Source organism: Macaca mulatta, chromosome 8 (genome assembly GCF_049350105.2).
Source record: "Macaca mulatta isolate MMU2019108-1 chromosome 8, T2T-MMU8v2.0, whole genome shotgun sequence".
Taxonomy (NCBI): Eukaryota; Metazoa; Chordata; class Mammalia; order Primates; family Cercopithecidae; genus Macaca; species Macaca mulatta.
Window position 1 is genome coordinate 78845452 of NC_133413.1, and position 22064 is coordinate 78867515.

Consider the following 22064-nt stretch of genomic DNA (forward strand, 5'->3'; position numbering starts at 1 on the left):
GTTGAATGCCACAGGGTTTCAGGAAGGTTAGACAGATTTTACAGTAGTTTATCAACAACAAGAGCAAGTGAAAAAAGTTCTCTTAAGTTTCACATCGTTTACCTCCTCACTGCCGGTGGAATCAATAATAAATAAGATTCTCTCTCTTCTACCTCTTCCCATTTTTGTCTATTTTCTCCCCCTCTGTTTTCTTCTTCCATCAATTCTTTCTTTCATTCAACTGTTATTCATATCTGCTGAGTAATCTCCCAACTGCTATTTCTATTGCTCATACCTTGCCCTCTTTTCAGGGAATTAAATACCTTTCCAGACTTAAATTCCATGATCAAAATGGGACATTCCTTTTCTCACCCTTAAGATTCTCCTTGTGTCTTAAAGACTCTGTGTTCACTTTGCCTCTCTAATACATCCTTGTCCTGGTGTGTTTTTCCAGCACTCTGCTGAGCCTTTGTAGATCACTCACCACACTGGATTATAATTATATCTTTATTTTCCTTTTTTCTAAACCACACCATTGGTTCTTTACAGATGAATATTTTCTTATTTTTACCTTTTTATCCCTAGCACTTGGTACTGCCTGATTTATGAATTATTTGTTTATGAACAAATAAGTAAATACACAAATCTGGAGTTCAGAGTTATGAGTTTACAGATTAGGGTCCCTGAGAGGAAAACAAGATGGCCTGGGAAAAGTTTCAAAGTGTGAATAGTGAGACAAGCAGAACCCAAGAAAACAGATGCTTATGGGATAGGCAGTGAAGAGGACACAGAGTAGGTAAAGCAGGGAAAGTATGTGAGCACCAACAAGGCGCCAGGGCAAAGTCAAAAGGGCAAGAGAATAGAGAATTTGAGGGAGTGGATGCTACATTTAAGAAGAGATTCAGGACATGATATCTAGAAAGTATCCACTGAATTGGGCCAATGCAGTCATTGGCATCCTTAGAGGGAATGGTTCTCGTAGGATGACAGTCAGCTGAGGAGAGTGGGTTGAAGATTTGGAAGTGGGATTAGCAGATTGGACTTCTTCAGGATAAATTTTGAATGGAAAAGGAGAGGAGTTATTGGACTATGTCCGGGAGGGGCATGGAGTGAATGAATATTTAGTTCTTAACTAGAATGAATTTGGTCAAGCTTACATTTCTTTGCAGGGAAGACTCAGTATTGCATGAGATCGTCCCTTGTTATTCATTATTAATTTTCATTTTGTCTTTAAATTATTTAATTTTGATTCATTAACAATATTTACTGAGCAACTTCTCTCTGTCGGGTAGTTTCCTAGGTGTTGAGCTTGTGGCGATAAACATGACAAAGTCCCTGTCCTCGTGCAGAGTATGTTCAATTCCAACTATTCCCTTAAGATTCACCTTTGATCTGTCTGTTCATGTGAGGAGTGAAGTTACCAAACAGGTATCAAGAGGAAGTTTCAATTATTTGATATATTTCTCTTACTGTATTCACAATGTCTCTAAATACTGCTAGTGACATCTTTCTAATGTCTGTATATCTATAATTCTAGCCATATTCCATTTTCCTGGCCTTCCCTCTGTAGCAGATGTCTACAGCTATTTATAAGATGAGACTCATTCCTGAATTGTCTGCCTTAATATCTTAGAAGATGGTGACAATTCTATACTGCTTCAGCTGGTTTGAATTAAGCACTTTGGAAGTTTAAAATAGGGTAAAATAGGGTAAAAAAGACCTGGTTTGTCTTTCTCAGTCCGCTATCTTTTTCCTATTATAACTACAGTTTATGAGAGAAATAGTGAAAGGGGATGTATGTTTTGTGATGGAGAAAATTTATTATGCTTGGCAGGATTTTTTCTTGAGCAACAGCTACCATCCGTGATGGATAATTTTCAGTATTTTTGATATGAAATCTTTCTTGAAAGAAAACACATTGTCCTTGGAAATGATTTGGAGCTATTATTCATCAATAAATTTTGAAAATTAATTATGCATTTATTTATTCAACCAAAATATGTTGACAACTCACTGTGTGCCTGTTGTTGTGTGATGGCGTAAAAGAGAAACTGTACGTTGTCTCTGTTTTCAAGGTATTTATGGTTTAGTGGGGAAAGAAACATATAAACAAATCCTTAAGGCATAGCAATACTGAAGCAGCAGATACTGAAGTTAAGGGGTATGCCTGGTGCTAGGGTATAGGGAAAAGCTGCTGACTTGAAAGATACAGACAAAGTTTGAGTGAGGAGGTGATGTGGAAGATGGTTCTGGAAGAATGAATATTAATAATAGGCAACATTGAGGGACTTACCATGTATTAGGTACTGTACTTAAGGACCTTGAATTTTGCCACATAAAGGAAATCTCAGCCTCTTATAGATTCCAGTGCAAAAGTATGTAAGCCAAGAGTCAGACACTTAAAATCTCAGTACAATAGTGTGCAACTATGTTTGGTCTTTTCTTAGTTAGAACTGAACAAGAATTTTGCTGTGTCATTTCTTGCTAGAGTAATTTGTAGGTAAAATGGTGCTATTGTCATCACACTTACTGTGTGACTTGCAAGGGACCCTGAGAATATTTTTCTCTTGACTATAGTTGTCTCTCACTGAAGGAGAGATTGGTAAGCATCCTCACTCTCTAATTTTAAGTTCTGATGATTGTTAAATACTTTTAAGTATTGTGTTTCAATGTTCATGGAGTTGTAGCTGATATTTATAAGCTCAAGAAGAATTCCTCCTGCATATAAAGAATCTTCTTAAAAATGTGCATAATGATTATTTTATCTGTCTTTAAAATTAAACTTTGTAATACCTTTTTTCCTCTGTTAGATCATATATATATATAGTTGTTTCATAGTATAGTAACTTCAACCCTTTCTAGCTCTCATGAAATAAAGTTCGATTCAGTTCAATACTACATCAAGAAGTATTAGGTACATGCCATTTTTCGCACTCATTCTCTTACATTATGGGATTACAAATTTAAAAAATGGGTCTCTGCCCACTGAGAGTGCATAATTTAGCACAAGGAACAGGATGAGTGCAACTCAGTATAATAGAGCAGGATAAATTTGTTTCAGTGGAGAAGTTCTCAAGATGTCACATTTGAGCTAAGTTTTGAAGAATCAGTAGAGTTTTGCCAAGCAGAAGGAGGTGAGAGGGAATTCCAGGCAGGAGAGAACCATATGCAGGAAGGTGGGAAAACTTACATGTGGATGGTGTGTTGGGGGAAATCGAGCAAGGACATGGCAAGGCATGGTGTTGAGAGACGGAATGGGAAGTTTGCTGGTAAACAATTAGGAAGGCCCTTGAATGCTTGGCTAAAATGTGAGGCTTTGGGCACTGGAGAAATTTAAATGATATTAAAGCAAGGCAATGAAATGATTATATTTATGCCTTACAAAGGTAATTTTAAAGGTAGATTGGAGTTAAATAGGGTATACAGAGAAAGGACATGGTAGAAAAAGAGTCATTCCATCAACTTGCAATTCATAGTGTCTTTGTAAGAATTTTATGATTTTAAACCTAAAAAGTTATTCTTTGGTATGAAGATGCAGAATTGTCTTGAAACATAATTATCAAATTAAATTGAATTAGTTTGAAATAATTGACTTGACTTTGATGTTTTTGTATATGACTTGACTTTAATGTTTTTCCTAGGTATGAGATGTTTTGAAAAGATTTGCTTCTTTTCCTGTCCATTTCCATGGAGATAATATTCCCTAATAGCAAGACATGGTGTTGCCTTGGAAAATATGTATATATGCAGTATTTTAACAGTAGGTGGCATCCGCAGTGATATGTACATATCACAGGAGCAGGAGAAGGAATGTCACCTTAGCAGAATCATAAAAGAGGGAGCAAAAAGCAAAGTGGAGTGATGGAACATTTGGAAAGCAGAGAACAGGATTTCAGCCTGGTCAGGTCACTAATGGAGGCTTCTCAAAGAAAGGAGAGTATTGACAGCAGTGAAGAGTAGAGAGGTGTATCTTCACTACCTCTCACACCATCATTACTTTTTCAGGGTATAAAAGAAGTCAGGGAAATGCTTTTTAAAAAAATATGGTAAAGTCTTACTTTCTGTAGTCACACTTATTGTCTTGTCTTGTTAATATTCTAGCAGGATTTTTTTTAACACTCAAGTAGAAGTGAAGCTATTAATTGGTAACAGGCAGTTCAATGACAACTGCGACCTTAGGTGCTCCATTTTTGACAGGCCAAAAGACATCCAGGCAAATAGAAGACTATCTCATTATTCAGAATTTCTCTTCATGTAACTTTAAGTAAAATGCATCCCAGAGAAGTCAATGCTAATGCTTATGGGCACGGGGAAGCTACATGGGATAGAGGTGCAAATTAATATTCTCCCACCTTCCCACTCATCATCGTGTATTCTTTAACCGTATGTGGCCACAGGTTGAACCTGTCTGGAGATTTTCATTTATACAAGAGATCAGTGTATCTTCATGAGATTTTCTATGGATTTATATTTTCCTAATTTAGGTGCTGTGGTAGTTAAATTCGGTTTAACAATGAAACTCATAGAGATACCCAGTCACACCTGTAGTCAACTCCTGTACCATTATAATAATGACATATCTAATTATGTCTATAAATGATATCTGTAATTGATCAAACACTGTTACCATTCTTTTCTGAAATGCAGAGTACTTGATCAAATTGAAAATACTTGTAAAATGCATAAAAGCAACCTAATACGGTTTAGAACACTTTGGGGTAGGAAGCAATTTTAGGGGAAGTATACATCTGTCTGACTAAGTGAGAACTTTCTGTAAATGATTATAAATATAGAGAATATCTCATAAGCAATGATCTAGAGAAGAAGCAAGTGTATAGCAGAAATCTGGGCTGAATACTGTAGTTCCTCCTTATTTACAAAGCATGAGGCTCTTAGGCCTTAATCATCTCTCTTAAGAATTGGATATTCTCCACCATGCCCAGAAAAGGGGGGAAAAGTTTGCTAGATGAGAAGAATGCCACTTTTGTCATTGATTTAACCTCTGTATATTTCCTTTGACAAAATAAATTGGTTTAAATATTTTAAATAAGGCAATTGCATTGTCTTTCCTTCTGTGAAAAGTGAACATCCCTGGAGCACCAGCTTAACCCTATTGAGCTAGGATTCTCATTACCTACCCACTTGATAAAGCACTTTCCTAATTCTTAAATTAGTATGTTAACTTACATAACTGTCTAAACCAATCTCAGCATTCCTCAGATTCCTTTACTCTCTCACGGCAAACATCAATTCCCTATTTATATCACCAGCGTCTTGTTTTGAATGCTGAATGATTCTTTCCTTTTTAGGGTCTCTTGCAGCATTCAGTTCTCTAAATTTTCATATTTGATGAGTCATGTATTTCCTCCCATTCATCCTTTTGTTTTTCCTTTTTCTGCTGATAGCTAAGTGTTAATTTTGTAGTGCTTCTTCACTGCTTACCAAGTTAATTACAAATCATTGGTTTGATATTTAATTTCCTTATAATGTGGATTCAGCCTACTTAGCCAGCCTTCTCTCTCTCTCTACCTTGCATGAACCCAGTCTTCAGTCACATTGGCTCCACTCATTGTGTACCTGCTCTGTTGTTTAGGGCATTGCTTCCACTTGAAATACAGCTTTCCCAGTTTGACCTGTCAGAATTCTACCCGTGCATCAAAGTCTAACCCCTATGCCATAGTCTTATGAGGCCTTCCTTCTGTAGACCCAATGACTCTTTATACCTTTAAACTCACCTGTCACTTCCCTGCCTTTCTTTATAAATACCTGTGTATTTGTCTTCTTGATTAGATGGTATGCAATAAATGACAAGATTTGTTTCATTGTAGTTATTTGACTGGATATATTTATACCACTGCTTATTAGAACTTACGTTTTACCACCTCTCTCATTGGTATTTTATCCTATAGAGACTAAATGAAAAAAAATAGTGTCATAATATATTCATTTTACATGGCAGAGTTAACTGACGAAGTTATGACAATGAAGCCTGCTGTATGCCAGCATGAAAGGAAACTTACTGTGCAGCCCATGTAAAATAGTAGCCATACTTTCAAATGTCTTAATAAGATTTTGTATACTCAGACAAAGGACCATGATGTCATTCTTACTAACCTCAGAAGCATAATAAAATATGGTTAGTTTTGGCATTCATCAAATTTTGCCATTAACTTTTCCCATAAAATTTGATTAAGGGGCATTGCAAGACTTTTTTAATTAAGGAAAGTGCTTTGGAAATTTATGTCCTGTCCACAGTTTGTGAAATTCTGAAAGATACTCATGTTCTACAAATACCTGTAAACATTATGATTGTAAAATATCTGAACAATTTTTTTCTGATGAGGAATACCTGAAATTAGTTGTAGCCTCAAGTATAAATTCTTATTTTAAAAAATAATTGAATTAAAAATATATTGGCTAATTATATTACATAGGAGTATCAAAGTGGCTTTATTTTCTGGTTATTTCCCTGGACTTCATCCGTTCATAGATATGCTTTATAATATTTTGTTGCTTTTTATTATCATGGATTAACAAATCTTAACTACTAGCACAAGTCTGGATGAGCCAATACAAAATATAATTCTACATTTTCAGTAAACCTTTGTCTTCTGTATTTTAAATGTTTAAAAAAAAGTGTAAAAAAATTTTTAAAACATTGGATGTTTTCTATCTTAGTTCTGCTATATAGCTGGGGGTTTCTTTGTTTTGTTTTGTTTTGTTTTGAGATGGAGTCTTGCTCTGTTGCCAGGCTGGAGTGCAGTGGCGCGATCTCAGCTCACAGCAACTTCTGCCTCCCAGGTTCAAGCATTTCTCGTGCCTCAGCCTCCTGAATAGCTGGGATTACAGGCGCTCGCCTCCACGCCTGGCTAATTTTTGTATTTTTAGTAGAGACGGGGGGTTTCACCATGTTGGTCAAGTTGGTTTTGAATTCCTGACCTCGTGATCCGCCCACCTCGACCTTCCAAAGTGCTGGGATTACAGGTATGAGCCACCGTGCCCAGCCTATAGCAGTTTTAAAAAGGCAGATTGTTGCCTACATCAAGTTTCACTTGATGTTGCTACATTTTAAACCTTTAAAAGTTATTTCTCTAACTTACTTTTTTCCCTTAAACATTTGCACCATTGAATAGTTGAAGACTTGTATCAAGTCAATTTAAGTGAATGTAGCAGAATCAGATCAACATGATCTAAACAGCTCTTAACTGGCTGAATCAATGACAGCTTTTTTTTTTTCTTTTTTAAGGAACACCTTTTTCAGAAAGAAGAGAGTGCTCCATTCTACCAGCTGTTTCTGTAGCAATGCTTCCCTTAGGTGGTACTAATGAGCTATGGGCTGCTTTTACAGAATAGTTTTCTTCCCAGATAATTCAAGGTTTAGAAGAGCTGCACCCAGTTAAGCCGTTTAAACGATAGTCTTCTTTCCTTTACTCTGAAAAACATTCTTTTCTTTTTAGGCCTAAATTCTACTTACATTGATCATGAAATTACATAGATTCCAAATATCTAACTTAATTTTTATTTCTTAACACGTGTCATAAAGTATTTCAGATTACCTCCACAGAAAGCAGGAAGGCTTCGACCTTAATATTATGCCTTATCATAGCTAAAAATTGTCCAGAGATGCTTCCCACTGCGTGTACTTGAATAATAGTTATTATTGTCTATTGAATGAGTCCTATATGCCTATCACACTAGTGATCATTTCATATGCATTAATTTAATCTTCAACACCATGCTATGTCAGACAATTCTAATATCCACTTTGAAAATAAGAAAACTGACACTTTGAGAGGCTAAATAATTTGACTGTGACTTGTGTACTATTTTTTACCACATTGCTTTTTCTACCAAGTTTACTTGAGAAAAGGCATGAGGACATCTGATCAAGGTACTTCTGTGGGTTCCAGCTTTGAGATGCCGCTTCTGTTCCAAGCATGTAACAAATGCTAGATAAAATACGAGGATAGAAAATGCAAAAGTCACAGCTGGGCTCAAAAACAGTTTGTTATCTCCGTGGCCCAAAAATGGAAATGAAATGCAAGTGATGAGTTGTGAGCTACGCTGAGACCTCTGGCCTGCTGGACTCCGGAGGTGGACAGAGGGGCTGGGACAGCGTCTGCAGGGCAATGGGACATGAAGGTTATTGTACACTAGGTGGAAATCCAGAGCCAGCCTCACTTTGAAACCAGGTAGTAGAGGACTCCACTTCTTTTTTTTTTTTTTTTTTTTTTTTTTTTGAGACGGAGTCTCGCTCTGTCCTCCAGGCTGGAGTGCAGTGGCCGGATCTCAGCTCACTGCAAGCTCCGCCTCCCGGGTTTACACCACTCTCCTGCCTCAGCCTCCCGAGTAGCTGGGACTACAGGCGCCCACCACCTCGCCCGGCTAGATTTTTGTATTTTTTAGTAGAGAAGGGGTTTCACCGTGTTAGCCAGGATGGTCTCGATCTCCTGACCTCGTGATTCGCCCGTCTCGGCCTCCCAAAGTGCTGGGATTACAGGCTTGAGCCACCGCGCCCGGCCAGGACTCCACTTCTGAATGAAGGATGAAAAATCTGCTGGTCACTATTGCTTGAGACGAGCTTTTGCGAAGCTTGGTGTTTAAGATGGGAAGAGGAAGTCGTTTTAGGCATGGCCCTAAACCACAGAACCAAACTAAACCAAATCCTTCACTAATTCAGGGACATGACTGGTGATAATCCAGATGTCAAAACAATGTCATAGTCAGATCAGACATAAAACTGCTTACAAATGTGTGATCCTGGGCACAAAACCATTTTTAAGAGAAGGATGATGAGAGAGAGAGGGGATGGAGCTATATAAAAAAAAAACTAAATAAAAATAATTTAAAAATCATCCCACTTCAAATGAACTTACAAAACCTAATTCCAAAGCGCATGAGGAGACCTAACAGTAAGAAAGACAGCCAACAAAATGGACCATTAAAATGAGTTTTCCCCAGAATATTTAATATATTGAAACAGCCTGGCAAAGTCCAAAGGAATGCCATTGTATTAGTCTGTTCTCATGTTGCTAATAAAGACATACTTGAGACTGGACAATTTATAAAGGAAAAAGGTTTCATGGACTCACAGTTCCACATGGCTGGGGAGGCCTCATATTCATGGCTAAAGAGCAAAGTCACATCTTACATGAAGGCAGGCAAGAGACTTTTGCAAGGGAACTCCCACATACAAAACCATCAGATCTCGTGAGACTTACCACCACAAGAACAGTATGGGGGAAACGGCCCCCATGATTCAATTATCTCCACCTGGTCCCACCCTTGACACATGAGGATTATAACAATTCAAGGTGAGATTTGGGTGGGGACACAACCAAACCATATCAGTCATCCATAAAGAAACAAAAATGTCAAATTATTATTTATTTACAAATATTTATTAAGATCGTACTGTGCTCCACATATTATTACAGGTGCTAGAAATGCAGAAATGAATAAAAGGAAATAAATCCATAGCTACTAGAGGACTTGCATTCTAGTGGGGAGTTTACATTTTAGTGGCAGAAATGAAATAAGAATAGGTGAACAGGAGGCTTCCACTGTATCTGTAATATTTTATTTATTTAAAAGGTGAAGCAAAAGAGCAAAATGCTCATACTCATTCAACCATGGAGAGTAAGTGGGTTTTCACAGTTTAATCCTACATAAGTACCTGTACAACTGAAATGAAAGGACACACAGACCTTTCAGTAGAACATGCATTGTTGGACATAGCAATAATATTTAAAACGTCCAATCTTGCAAGTTCCATGGCCATTTACCTCTATGGCTCCCAACTTGCTTAGGGTAAAACCTTATCACGACCTGTAAGGTCCTGGGGTCTACCTCTGTGGCCTAACTTGCTCATTCACTCTGCCCCAGCTCCTGCCCCATTGCATGCTTTTGTACCTCACAAAATTCAAGCTCATTTCCTTTTATGATGCACTCCTCTTGAATTATCTCTCTTTCAGATACTGGGGAAAATCTTGAAAATTTTCAAATGAAGTCTCAAATGAGGCCTTTGATTTTAGACATGGAAATAACCCCTCGGTCTTATTTTGCTCTCGATCTAGTGCTTTTAGTAGACACTAATTGACTCAGCTAGATAGAGCTGTATTTTCATGGCACTTGATGGATGTTCCACTTTGCAGTAGCTCATGTCACCATGACCCAGTCTAGAGGGTTGCTGCCTGGGGTTGCTGTAGCCCCCACACTCCCATCAGTGTTATGTGCTCAGGCTGAGGGAACTGCAGATGGTACCTGGAAATGTCTTAGGAATGCAGAGTGAGTTATAATGAATAACAGCCAATCTTGGATGCTGAGTTGTTTACGAAACTTTTTTAGGAGGGTTTAATATGTGTTTTAGACAAGAAGAAACTGCTTCTCAATAAGGATGAGCATAATTGTCATTTTGGAAGTTAGTCTTTAGAGCTAAAGCATTCGTAAGTTAAAGTGTAGAGCTTGACTAATCCATGTTACTTTATTTTTAAAAGACAAAACACTATTGCTAGTAATGGGAATATCACTCTGTGTGGGTGTGAACACATATGTTCAGTGGGACTCAAAAAACCCACACAGGGTGTAGAGTTGTCCCTCACTGATTTTGCCCAATTATAGTGTGAATTTGATAATAATTTACCAACACTTTGAAGTCCTGCAGATGCTCTGAAACAGCAATATAATCAGATTTTATTTGAATATCTAATATGACAACTCACTCTAATATCATGGGACTTATTTTGTTTTACCAACATTAAAATGTCACGTTCTAGAAATGTGAAGTTTGTCACCTCATCAAAAATAGACACTAGATACTAGATGGTTAATTTGAATGTATTTAATGACATTGAACTGTACACTTGAGAATTTTAAAATGGCATAATATGCAGCTATAAAAAACACTGAGATTATGTCCCCTGTAGCAACATGAGGATGGAGCTGGAGGCATTATCCTAACTGAAATAACTCAGAAACAGAAAATTAACCACCGTATGTTCCCACTTACACAGAGATGGAAGCAATAGACCCTTTTCACAACCGCCTTCCCAACCTCTTCCCACTTGTGGAGAGGTTGGGAAGGGGTTGAGGGTTGAAAACTTGCCTATTGGGTAGAGTGGTCACTATTTGAATGATGGGCACAGTAGAAGCCCAAATCCCATCATTATGTAATATATCCATGTAAAAAACATGAATCTAAAAATAAACTAAATTAAAAGAATGGTTAAAATGCTAAATTTTGTGTTTTACTGTATACATTTTACCACCACTAAAAAAAAAAAAAAAAAAAAAATAGATACTAAGTCAAATAAAATGTAACTATTTTATCTTCATAGATCATTCCCTTAAAATTCTTGTTTAGTATTGAGCCACAAGCCAAGCAAACACAGCAAGAATTCTTTGGAAATTGCTGTAATTATTGCAGGCCACTAGGATTCCACTTTGGGTATTAAAATGGCTATTTTAATACACAAAATGGCATGGAATACTATACAGCCATTAAAAAGAGATGATAATATCCTTTGCAGTGTGTCCTTCGTTTTTTTGCGCAAAGTGTATTAGGCCACTAGGATTCCACTTTGTGTGTTGAAATAATCATTACCATATTATATCCTAGTAACAAAAAAGAGCCACTGAACCCTCAGAGAGAGTTTCACTTCTAATCGGAGCATAGCTTGGTGCTGGAAAGAATCGTCTCAGTGTTCTGTTTAAAGTTAGGTTTTTATAAGCGTTTGTTTCATAATCTTTCTCACAATAAATGAAAATTGGATAATGTTCTTCAATAGTCACAAAAATATATTTCAACTTTTTAATAATATTGATCATTATAAATATTAATAAGCACTTATTCTGTGCTGTGCACTGTTCTGCATATTTTGTCTGCATTAACTCATTTGATTTTGGCAGTCTTGTGAAGTAGAAGCTAATGCTTTCCTAAAATTACAAACGAGAAATCTGAGCACAGACAAGTGATCTCTCCAAGGTTGCACAATCTGTAATAGACCCCGTGGTAACTTTAAACATCTTTTTTAAATGGAATTTTAACCATCTCTTTTAAATGGTTGACATTTGTGCAACCCCAGCCTTCTAATGTTCAATGCTTTTGTTTATTCACTTGTTTTTAAAAGGAAGTCAGTGATTCTTGAACATCTTCATGCATGTTATGGCTTTGTCTAACAACAAATGATAACTTATTCCTTGGATTCTTACAGGGCATTCTACTTGGACAAGTCAAATTCACCACCAAACTCCACATCCAAAGCTGCCTATGTAGATAAGGTAAAAACAGATGATTATATTTATTGGTGCTTTTTAATTTAAATATCTCCCTTATTTAATTTTTCTGCTGTTCTTGAGCAATGAGTAATTATAAATATTTGTAGTCTTTAATTCCGTTACCACCAAAACAAAATAATATTTTAGACTATTCTTTAACAGCTATACCAACTATGAATTTTAACCCATCTAAAAGGATTTTACTAAACATGCTGAACTTGACATTCATCACTTTTTTTTCTGCAGCTAATGAGGCCTCTCAACGCTTTGGATGAACTTTACCGACTGGTAGCCTCGTTCATCAGATCCAAGCGCACAGCTGCCTGTGCAAACACAGCGTGCAGTGCCTCTGGGGTTGGACTGCTGTCAGTTTCCTCGGAGCTGTGCACCAGGCTAGGCGCCTGCCACATCCTCATGTGCAGCAGCGGTGTGCATCGGTATGTGACCCTCCCGCCTTGCTTGCCTCTTCGTTAGATCGCACTTTATTTGATGGTTTTTGTTGACATTTTCGCTTCACAAAATTAAAACTGGAAACATTCGAAAGACTCGGGTGTATTTGGAATAAGATTTTGGATGTTTTCTGGTTTTAATTCTTGTATTTTCAGTGACTATTTAGTCATACACATGAAGGCAATCCCACGTTTATATCATTGTGGCCCAAAATCTTATCATACTTGCATTTATATTAACATACTTGCATTTTAGGTAAAAATGCGCCTTCATTTTATTCACTAGAGGAATTTGTTTAGTAGGAGCTGACTCAACTAGCTCACAAAACTGGTTTTCTCACTGCCTTTGATAGACAGTCCACTATTCAGTGGTTCCAATCCCTACACACCAAGTGTTGTGAGCTAGATGCTGCTTGGAGTTGCAACTGCTTTCTAACTCCTGGCAAAGTTGTGGTCCAGGAGCTCACACAATGTGCTATTCCAGAAAATGTAAAGGGAAATATTTGATGGGTTCTTTTCAGGTGGTTTATCTTAGGCAACTGTGGTCTGTCTGGGGCAGCCAAGATAGGCATATAAATACATCAGACTTAGACTCAAAGTGTGAGTGGGAATCCCTGAGTCAAGTCCCTCTTCATAATCATATGCTGTCGCCTCTCCATTGCCACAAGGAAATAGAATCAAGTAAATGGAAATAATAGGACAGAATTTTAGTCCTTGTTTTAATCTAAGTAGGGAACTAGTCTGTCATGAGACAGTCTCTTCTTCTATTTATATATTTTTATCATACTTTAAGTTCTGGGGTACATGAGCAGAATATGCAGTTTTGTTACATAGGTATACATGTGCCATGGTGTTTGCTACACCCATCAACCCGTCACCTACATTAGGTCGGTTTGATTTTGAGGATGGTGTTTACATACTCAAATTTACTTGGCACTGAATCCATGCAAAGGATTGCAATCAGTGCTATTGGCTGTGTAATATAAAGTGTTCATGTCAGAGACATAAAACTTGAAGAGCAAGCAAAAAAATTTCAAAAAAATGTTAACATAAAATAACATAATGATAAAAATACACACGCGTACAACACACACAACTCAAGAACAAGAAAACATAAATGTAGGAAAGTTGCAGCTAAAGAGTAGGATTCAGAGGGAGAATAGATCTTTGAGATGGTTAGACATGGGAACTCTTCATGGAGAAAGTGATGTTTGAATTGGGTTTTCATGGATCAGGTTATAGAGGCAGAAAAGAAAGAAAGGTCATTGAAGGCAGCAGCTTCGCCATCTGGGAAAATCCATTTTGACTTGAGATGGCCACATTCTAGTTTTCAGGCCCTATGCAGCATGAATGTGCTTATGAAAAATGGCAAGAGTATTTCTCTAAAAAGAACATTAAATTTTTGTGGTTGGCAAAATATGCAGTATTTTTCACTTTAATTTTCATTGCTGTGTACTTTGCTGTCTCTTGCAAGCTTTTTAAAATCTTAATTGAAAATATCATCTCTATCTGAATGGATCAAAGATTTGAAAGATTTTTGCTAGCAAAGAAATAATATCTTCCTTCTGATAAACTTATGTTCATATGGTCTGTTTCTATTCATTCATTCATTACTCATTCATTCAACAAATATGCATTGAGCACCAATCATGTGCCAGCACTGTTCTAGTTGCTGCGGACACAGCATTGAGAAAATAAAGTCCCTACTTTCATATAGTATGTACTGCATTGGGGCGAAATTGTTGATAAAGTAAACAAATAAATATGTAATGTGGTAGGTGGAATAAATCCAAAAAGAACAGAATTCAAGTGAATAAAGGAAGATAGGGTGGGGAAAAGACAGGCAGATTAAATTAGCATTAATATCTAGGTATTTTAATGCCAACCTGAATCAGATGGGGAGATTTGCGATGGGGGATTTCATAAGACACTGGTATAAAATGAAGGAGTGGTCGGGTGCAGTGGCTCATGCACTTTGGGAGGCTCAGGTGGGCAGATCACTTGAGGTCAGGAGTTCAAGAGCAAACTGGTCAACATGGTGAAACCCCCTCTCTACTAAAAAAAATACAAAAATTAGCCAGGCATGGTGGTAAGTACCTGTAATCCCAGCTACTCAGGAGGCTGAGGCAGAAGAATTGTTTGAATCTGGGAGGTGGTGGTTACAGTGAGTGGAGATCACATCACTGCACTCCAGCTTGGGTAACAGAGTTAGACTGTGTCTCAAAAAAAAAAAAAAAAGAAAAAGAAAAAGAAAAAAAAAACCCAAAAAAACAAAAAAATAAAAACAAAGGAGTGAGTCATGCAGATATCTCAGAGAAAGAGCCTTGAGACCATAGGGAGCAGCAGCTTTAGTGTCCTCAAGTGGGAAAGTGCACCATGTGTTCAAGCAACAACAAGGAGTCCATTGTGGCCTCAACAAAGCGTCATTGCCTTAAGTACTCGTGCTCTTCTCTTCTCTTACCCTGGTGTATAAGAGGTCTGGATACACTGGAACCAAAGGGGTACTTCAGACTTTGGAACTATAAGCACCTACTCTTAACTCCACATTAATATACTGAAAGGTAATTCAGTTAAATCTGCCATTTAACCCTAGAGACCATGACTAAGTTGTCCAAATTACTGTCTCAGATGTTTCACGAGCAATTTTAGAATTAGACTGGTGTTGTGTAAGGGAAATAGATTGATGTTCCACAGCTATTTTATACTTACTAGATGCATTGATTAGTGTGTTAGAATCACAAGGGACATTGACATTTTAAAATACTTTTACTTTCTTGATTTCTACAATTCAAAATAAATACAGCTTTCGTTAATTCACTTCACGAGATATTTACCAAGCTGTGGGCACCAATGCCCCATAACAGGGGGTGAATTTAAGGTCAAAACTATTTGAAAATTGTATAGTTTTATTTTTCCATTATGCAGAATAAAATGGGGAATATAAAAGTCTTTAATTTTTCAGTGAAGACTATGCTTAGATTTTTCATGATGATAAGATATGTGCTAATTTATATTAGGATCCAAAAGCCAACAGAAGGCTGTTCCTAAAATAATTCTTTAGTAATTCTAATTTAGACAGCTAGAGAGGAATCCAAGCAGATCCACACCTGCACGCAACATTAAACATGGAGGTTTACCCTCAGGTTCTAACAGAGGGGAGAAATTCACAGCGTGAATCAGAATAAATATTACACAAGCCATTTTTATCATTTACTTTTAAAATCAAGATGAAAAAAGTCAACAATATGGTATCCACATTAGATAGTCAATTTCCTGCCTTTTCTGATTTCACTGGACAGAAAGAGGATCTAAAATGTTTTTTAAAACTATCGAATTTTATTGCATGTGTTTGATATTAATGGGAAGAATGTGGTTTTTCAGAATGAAAAGGCAGATTTAATTAGCATTAGTGTCTAGATGTTTTCATGCCAATCTGAATCAGATGGCAGAGCTACATACAATAGTGAATATGAGATTAGTAGGAATAGAATTCAGGATGAATTATTAAAATCTTCCCAAAGCATTTAGCCTGGTTTTGTTTTCAGTAAATTATCTTTTGCAGAGTACTCTGTGTGTGAATGACAAGTCTCCTGATGGACTTTCTTGTCCATATGCTGTTCAACCATTTGCTTATGTTTAATGTCATCATTGCTATTAAATAGTGGCAGAGGAGCAGGCTGGACTCTTTTGAGTTGATCAGATTTTTGCCTTTTAATTAATTTAAATACGATTAAAAGGTAGTTAAATATATAGAAAAAATTCTATTCTGTCATCCTTTTTCATTTTGCATTATCTCTAGTAACTTCTATCAAACAACACACATCTGAACATAGTTTCATTTTTATATATAGTGTCTTAGTTTATTTGTGCTGCTATAAAAAAATGCATGATACTGAGTGATAGAGTTTAGATCTGTATCCCCACCCAAATCTCATGTTGAAATGTGAACCCCAGTGTTGAAGGTGGGGCCTGGTGGGAGGTGATTGGATCGTGGGGATGGATCCCTCCATGAATGATTTGGCACCATCCCCAGTTTACATGAGATCTGCTTGTTTAAAGATGTATGGCACCTCTCCCCCAATCTCTCTTCCTCCTGCTCTAGCCATGTAAGAGGTGCCTACTTCCCCTTCACCTTCCACCATGACTGTAAATTTCCTAAGGCCTCCCCAGAGGCAGAAACTGCTGTTTCCCATGCAGCCTACAGAACTATATGCCAATTAAAGCTCTTTTCTTTATAAATTACCCAGACTCAGGTATTTCTTTATAGCAGTGCAAGAATGGACTAACACACTGAGTCATTTATAAAGAGCAGAAATGTATTTTCTCATAGTTCTGGAGACAGGGAAGTTCAAGATCAAAGCACTGGCAGATTCGGTGTCTGGTGAGAGTCCTGGTTTCTGCTTCCAGGATGGTACCTTGAACCCTATATTCTCACATTACAGAAGAGCAAAAGGGAGGGAAGAGCTCCCTGAACCTCTTTTATAAGGGTGTTAATCCATTCACAAGACCCCCACTCTCATGACTAAATCACCTCTGACGTGGTTTGGCCCTGTGTCCCCACCCAAATCTCATCTCAAATTATAATCCCCATGTGTCAACGGCAGGGCCAGGTGGAGGTAACTGGATGATGGGGGCAGTTTCCCCCATGCCGTTCTCATAATAGTGAGTGAGTTCTCATGAGAGCTGATGGTTTTATAAGTATCTGGCATTTCCCCTGCTTGCACTGACTTTGTTCTGCCTCCTTATGCAAAAGGTGCCTGCTTCTCTTTTGCCTCCTGCCATGATTGTAAGTTTTCTAAGGCCTCCCCAGCAATGTAGAACTGTGAGTCAATTAAACCTCTTTCTTTCATAAATCACCCAGTCTTAGGTATTTCCTCATAGCAGTGTGAGAACGGACTAACACAACCTTCTAAAGGCCCCGCATCTTAATATTATCACATTGGTGATCAAGTTTCAACATATGAATTTGGAAGGACACATTTGGACCAGAGCATATAGTTTAATAATCTGTCTTATACTTGTAGCATATATATATATGACATATGATATATAATGCTACATCTATATGCTACATATATAATGCTATATATATATGCTACATATATATATTTAAAATGAGCACATAGACTTTCTTAGTCTCATTTTTATTTGCTGCATAATATGTCAACCAGTTTTTTACCACAATTAACTAAACTACTAGTTTAGTGATTTCTTTCTCAATTGTATATAATAAACTACAGAGTGGCATCTTTCTTTATGTTGCTGTTCAAATTTCAGTTTTATTTTCCATTAATCTAAAAAAGAAAAGCCAAACAAAAATATTGCTCAGGTAAAATCACTATGTCAAAGAGTTTAAACCTTCTTGGTTAATATATTGTTCAAATTCCCAAAAGAGTTGTCATCATGTATAATATACCAGTGGAATAGATAGTTGTGAGGCACTTTCACCCTTGCTGTGTCTGCAGAAGGTATTAGAATCCATTTATATATTGTACTTCTTTACTAGATGCACAATTAAATTTCCATTGTTATTTAATTTGTCCTTTTTTGATGAACAAATAAAAGTATTTGATATCTTTTGAATTTCTTTCTCTACTAAGACTTGTGCTATTTATATTTATATACCTGCTTTGTAGGCAGAGTTATTTTTTGCCAAATTGAATCTTTTTAAGATATTGAGTCAGCACTGTGGCGTTTCAAATTTGCTTTTGTACCCATGCCAGTTATTGTGGCAGGCAATCAAAAAGCTTGCTACTGGGATTTCTAAATTTCTTTTATTTCTTATTGCAGCATCCTTCCATTCAATGTAGTGTTTTAATTTGTTTTGGTTCTTTATTTCCACCCTGCTTAATAGCCAACTGTTTTTCTTTAACTAATATAAATCAGTATACAGCAAACGTTGTAAAGCCCGAAGCATGATTCTTACTGAGTCCAAAAACAAAAATGCCATTTTCCTCCCTCCACATTCATTTCTGCCTCCTTAGCCAGTAGGAACAAATGAGTAGAAATTTGCAGAGTCTACCTGAAAGAATAAAGGATATGTGTAAGAAATTTCCAGTGAGGATGAGAAACCTGGAATCAGAGTTTTCCCCTGTAATGACTTGTTCCAGAGAGTTTTTGTCTTCATATTCTCTTCACTCTATATTTTTAAATAATAGATTATCAGTGGTGTCAGGGTCTTGGTCTGGCCATGTGGGAAGGTGGGTGACTTGAGTGCAGGCCTTATGCTCTGAATAGTGTATGCTGTCTTCCAATCAAAACACTGGAGATCTGTATATATGAGTTAACTTTTGTCTTCATGCTTTGTTATGAGGGTGAATCTCTTCCAGGAAACAGGGTCCTGGATTTTTAACTAGCATATGCTGTGGTCCATCATCCAGTGGGGGTTGTTAGTGGCACCATCAAGAAGGCCTTGCTGCATTGGCATGGGGTGGGAGTGGGGGTTGTCACCAGCACCCAGTTCCAGGTGGCATCATAAATATCCTATGTGCAGAGCCCCACACAGGTGTGAGAGAAGGTCTGGCAAGACCAGCCCATTATCATTGATAAAACACATAGTAATTATGACCATCAAGCTAGCTACTATCCATGTAATCCAGTGTTAGGCTACTTGAATATGTAGTAGAAGTTAGCTTTAACATATGTAAAGTGTTTTCCCCAAAATGCACTTATTAGTTGATGATTTGGAAATTGAGGTATATTTCACATTAAACAATGCTGCAGTTTGGGGTTGAATTACCAAGATTCTACTGAGGCTTCTCCCACCGACAGAGGCTAATGTAAACTGTCTTCTAACTAGAACACAGAACCCAAAATATGATTATAAGCCTTTGTTAAAAAAGCGAAATTTATAAGGGAAAATATAAAAACAACTAACAAGAAATTTGTATTACCAATATGGTTAATGGAACAGTTATTATTTCAAATGAAGATGAACAGTATGATTACTCTCAGTTCATATAAGCAATGGAAAAAATCTTATTCAGGTAACTATCAATTAACAATTTAAAAGCCCACTTTTGTTGGAACTTTTAAAGGACTCCTTCTTTGTAATACTTTATTCTGTCATTACCCTGACATCAAAGGACAAATTGACAAATAGGCCCAGATTAGGTAATGCAGAGTCTTTTAAAAGTAGAGCATTCAAGGTAACCTGTCTTAGGTAATCAAAGAGTTCCCATAGGGCAGACGATGAAGCTGCATCTTTTCTCTACTGTGCAATGAAGACGTATTAAGTAGAAGGAATAGGTTTACTCTAATGATTTCTATATGTAGGTTAGATTCTATGTATGGGACAGAAAAAATAACTTCAATAAGCAAATAAAGGTTTCAAATGTATTTATTTACTTTTTGTGCAAAAAAGTTTTGAAAGATCCAGTAACAAGATTAGAGGAGACACTTGAATTTTATATCACTGGAAAGATGGCTAAATAGATCAGAAGAAATATTTTTTCTAGCTTATGACCCAAGGATATTATGTAGTCCCCAAAAGAAGTTATAAAATATATGCTTTAATTTCCCTTTGGAAGGGAAAAAAGAAAATACTGCAATAACAGGGGCCTGGCAGAAAGACAAAATATATCCTACTCATGATAAATTTGTACCACTGTCTTTTCATAAAGATAAATCTTAATTACTCTCAGATGTTCCCTTCATTATAAATAAGTACAGAATTTGAAATTTTACTGAATTGTAAAATAGGCAAATAAACATTAACATTTATTCTAATTTAGTCAACCAGATAAATTATACAGGTAAATTATTAAAATTATAGGAAGAAATTAAATATTGTAAATATGAAAAGGTTTCATTGTATTACTTTTTCCCATTTTCTATAATAAAACTTCTTTATCCTTAAAAAGGTGGTCATATTTGCATGTGATATCACTGTCTCTTTTTTGCTTAATAGGTATCTTAATAAATTAGTATATTAAATCATTTTATTTTAAAATGTACATTATTTTCTTAAAATTAGATGTATGGTGAGCAAGGATTAATAAAACAGTGTATGAGAGGGTGACATCTTACTGCAATGGTTTCTAGTTCTGACATCTAGGAATCGTATGATATTGACCAAACAGGCCTTGCTTTTGGTACATATAAAAGGAGAGGAAAAGCCTAGGTCCTAATATGTCAAACATATGTATACTCAAGTATTAGTTATATTTCATCTGTGTCTGCCAAACCTAATTGTACTATTTGAGCATATTAATAAAATGTAAGTATTTACATTACTACATTTTATTTGCATAGATACAGGAATAAATACAGAATCGACTTCAAAAACGATTAAACAGAGCATGGTTCTTTGTATTTGTTTCAGATAAACTGAAGTTATTGTCTTTCCTAAATCTACCAAATTATATTATAAATGAAATAAAATTCCAGTCATTTTCTAGAATGTATTACTGAGATCTCCAAGGTTAGGGATTTTATAACTACTCTAATTAGTGACGTAAGATAAATTTTCCATCTTCCAGAGGAGGGAAGAAATATGAGTATCTCACCAATGTAAATGATTCTCTTTTTTCTGCATGTTAAGAGAGCAGGAGAGCAGGTAGTATGGAAGATGTTTGTATTAGGGTTCTCTAGAGGGACAGAACTGATAGGGTAGATGTGTATATAAAGGGGAGTTTATTAAGGAGTATTGACTCACACGACTGTGAGTTCCCACAATAGGTCATCTGCAAGCTGAGGAGCAAGGAAGCCAGACCAAGTCCCAAAGCTGAAGAACTTGGAGTCCAATGATTGAAGGTAGGAAGCATCCAGCATGAGAGAAAGATGTAGGCTGGGAGGCTAAGCCAGTCTAATCTCTCCACATTCTTCTGCCTGCTTTTATTCTGGCTGTGCTGGCAGCTGATTGGATGGTGCCCACCCAGATTGAGGGTGGGTCTGCCCTTCCCAATCCACTGACTCAAATGTTAATCTCCTTTGGCAGCACCCTCACAGACACACCCAGGAATAATACTTTGCATCCTTCAGTCCAATCAAGTTGACATTCAGTATTAACCATCATAGGCTTGCAGGAAGGAAGCAGCATTCCTGCCTTTGTGATGTTAATCGTAAACTGGCACCAGGTCTTCTAACATATTCAGGAAGAGTATAGAGGGGTGAGATTTAAATACCCAGGAAGGGAGTGAGATAACACCTTTTTTTTTTTTTTTTTTTTTTAAAGCTGGAGCCTCGCTCTGTCACCCAGCCTGGAGTGCAGTGGCACGATCTCAGCTCACTGCAACCTCCGCCTCCTGGGTTCATGTAATTCTCTGCCTCAGCCTCCTGAGTAGCTGGGATTACAGGTGCCCGCCACCACGCCTGGCTGATTTTTGTATTTTTAGTAGAGACGGGGTTCCACCATCTTGG

General features: G+C 36.9%; 1 protein-coding gene across 1 annotated transcript in view; it reads left to right on the forward strand.

Annotated features, from left to right (window-relative positions):
- Positions 1-22064, forward strand: part of PREX2 (phosphatidylinositol-3,4,5-trisphosphate dependent Rac exchange factor 2) — a 282460-nt gene that overhangs the window by 220745 nt on the left and 39651 nt on the right. Inside the window, exons 36-37 of the mRNA XM_028852724.2 lie at positions 12192-12258; positions 12502-12692. Coding sequence (XP_028708557.1) covers positions 12192-12258; positions 12502-12692 — 258 coding nt within the window. The remainder of the gene's footprint in view (positions 1-12191; positions 12259-12501; positions 12693-22064) is intronic.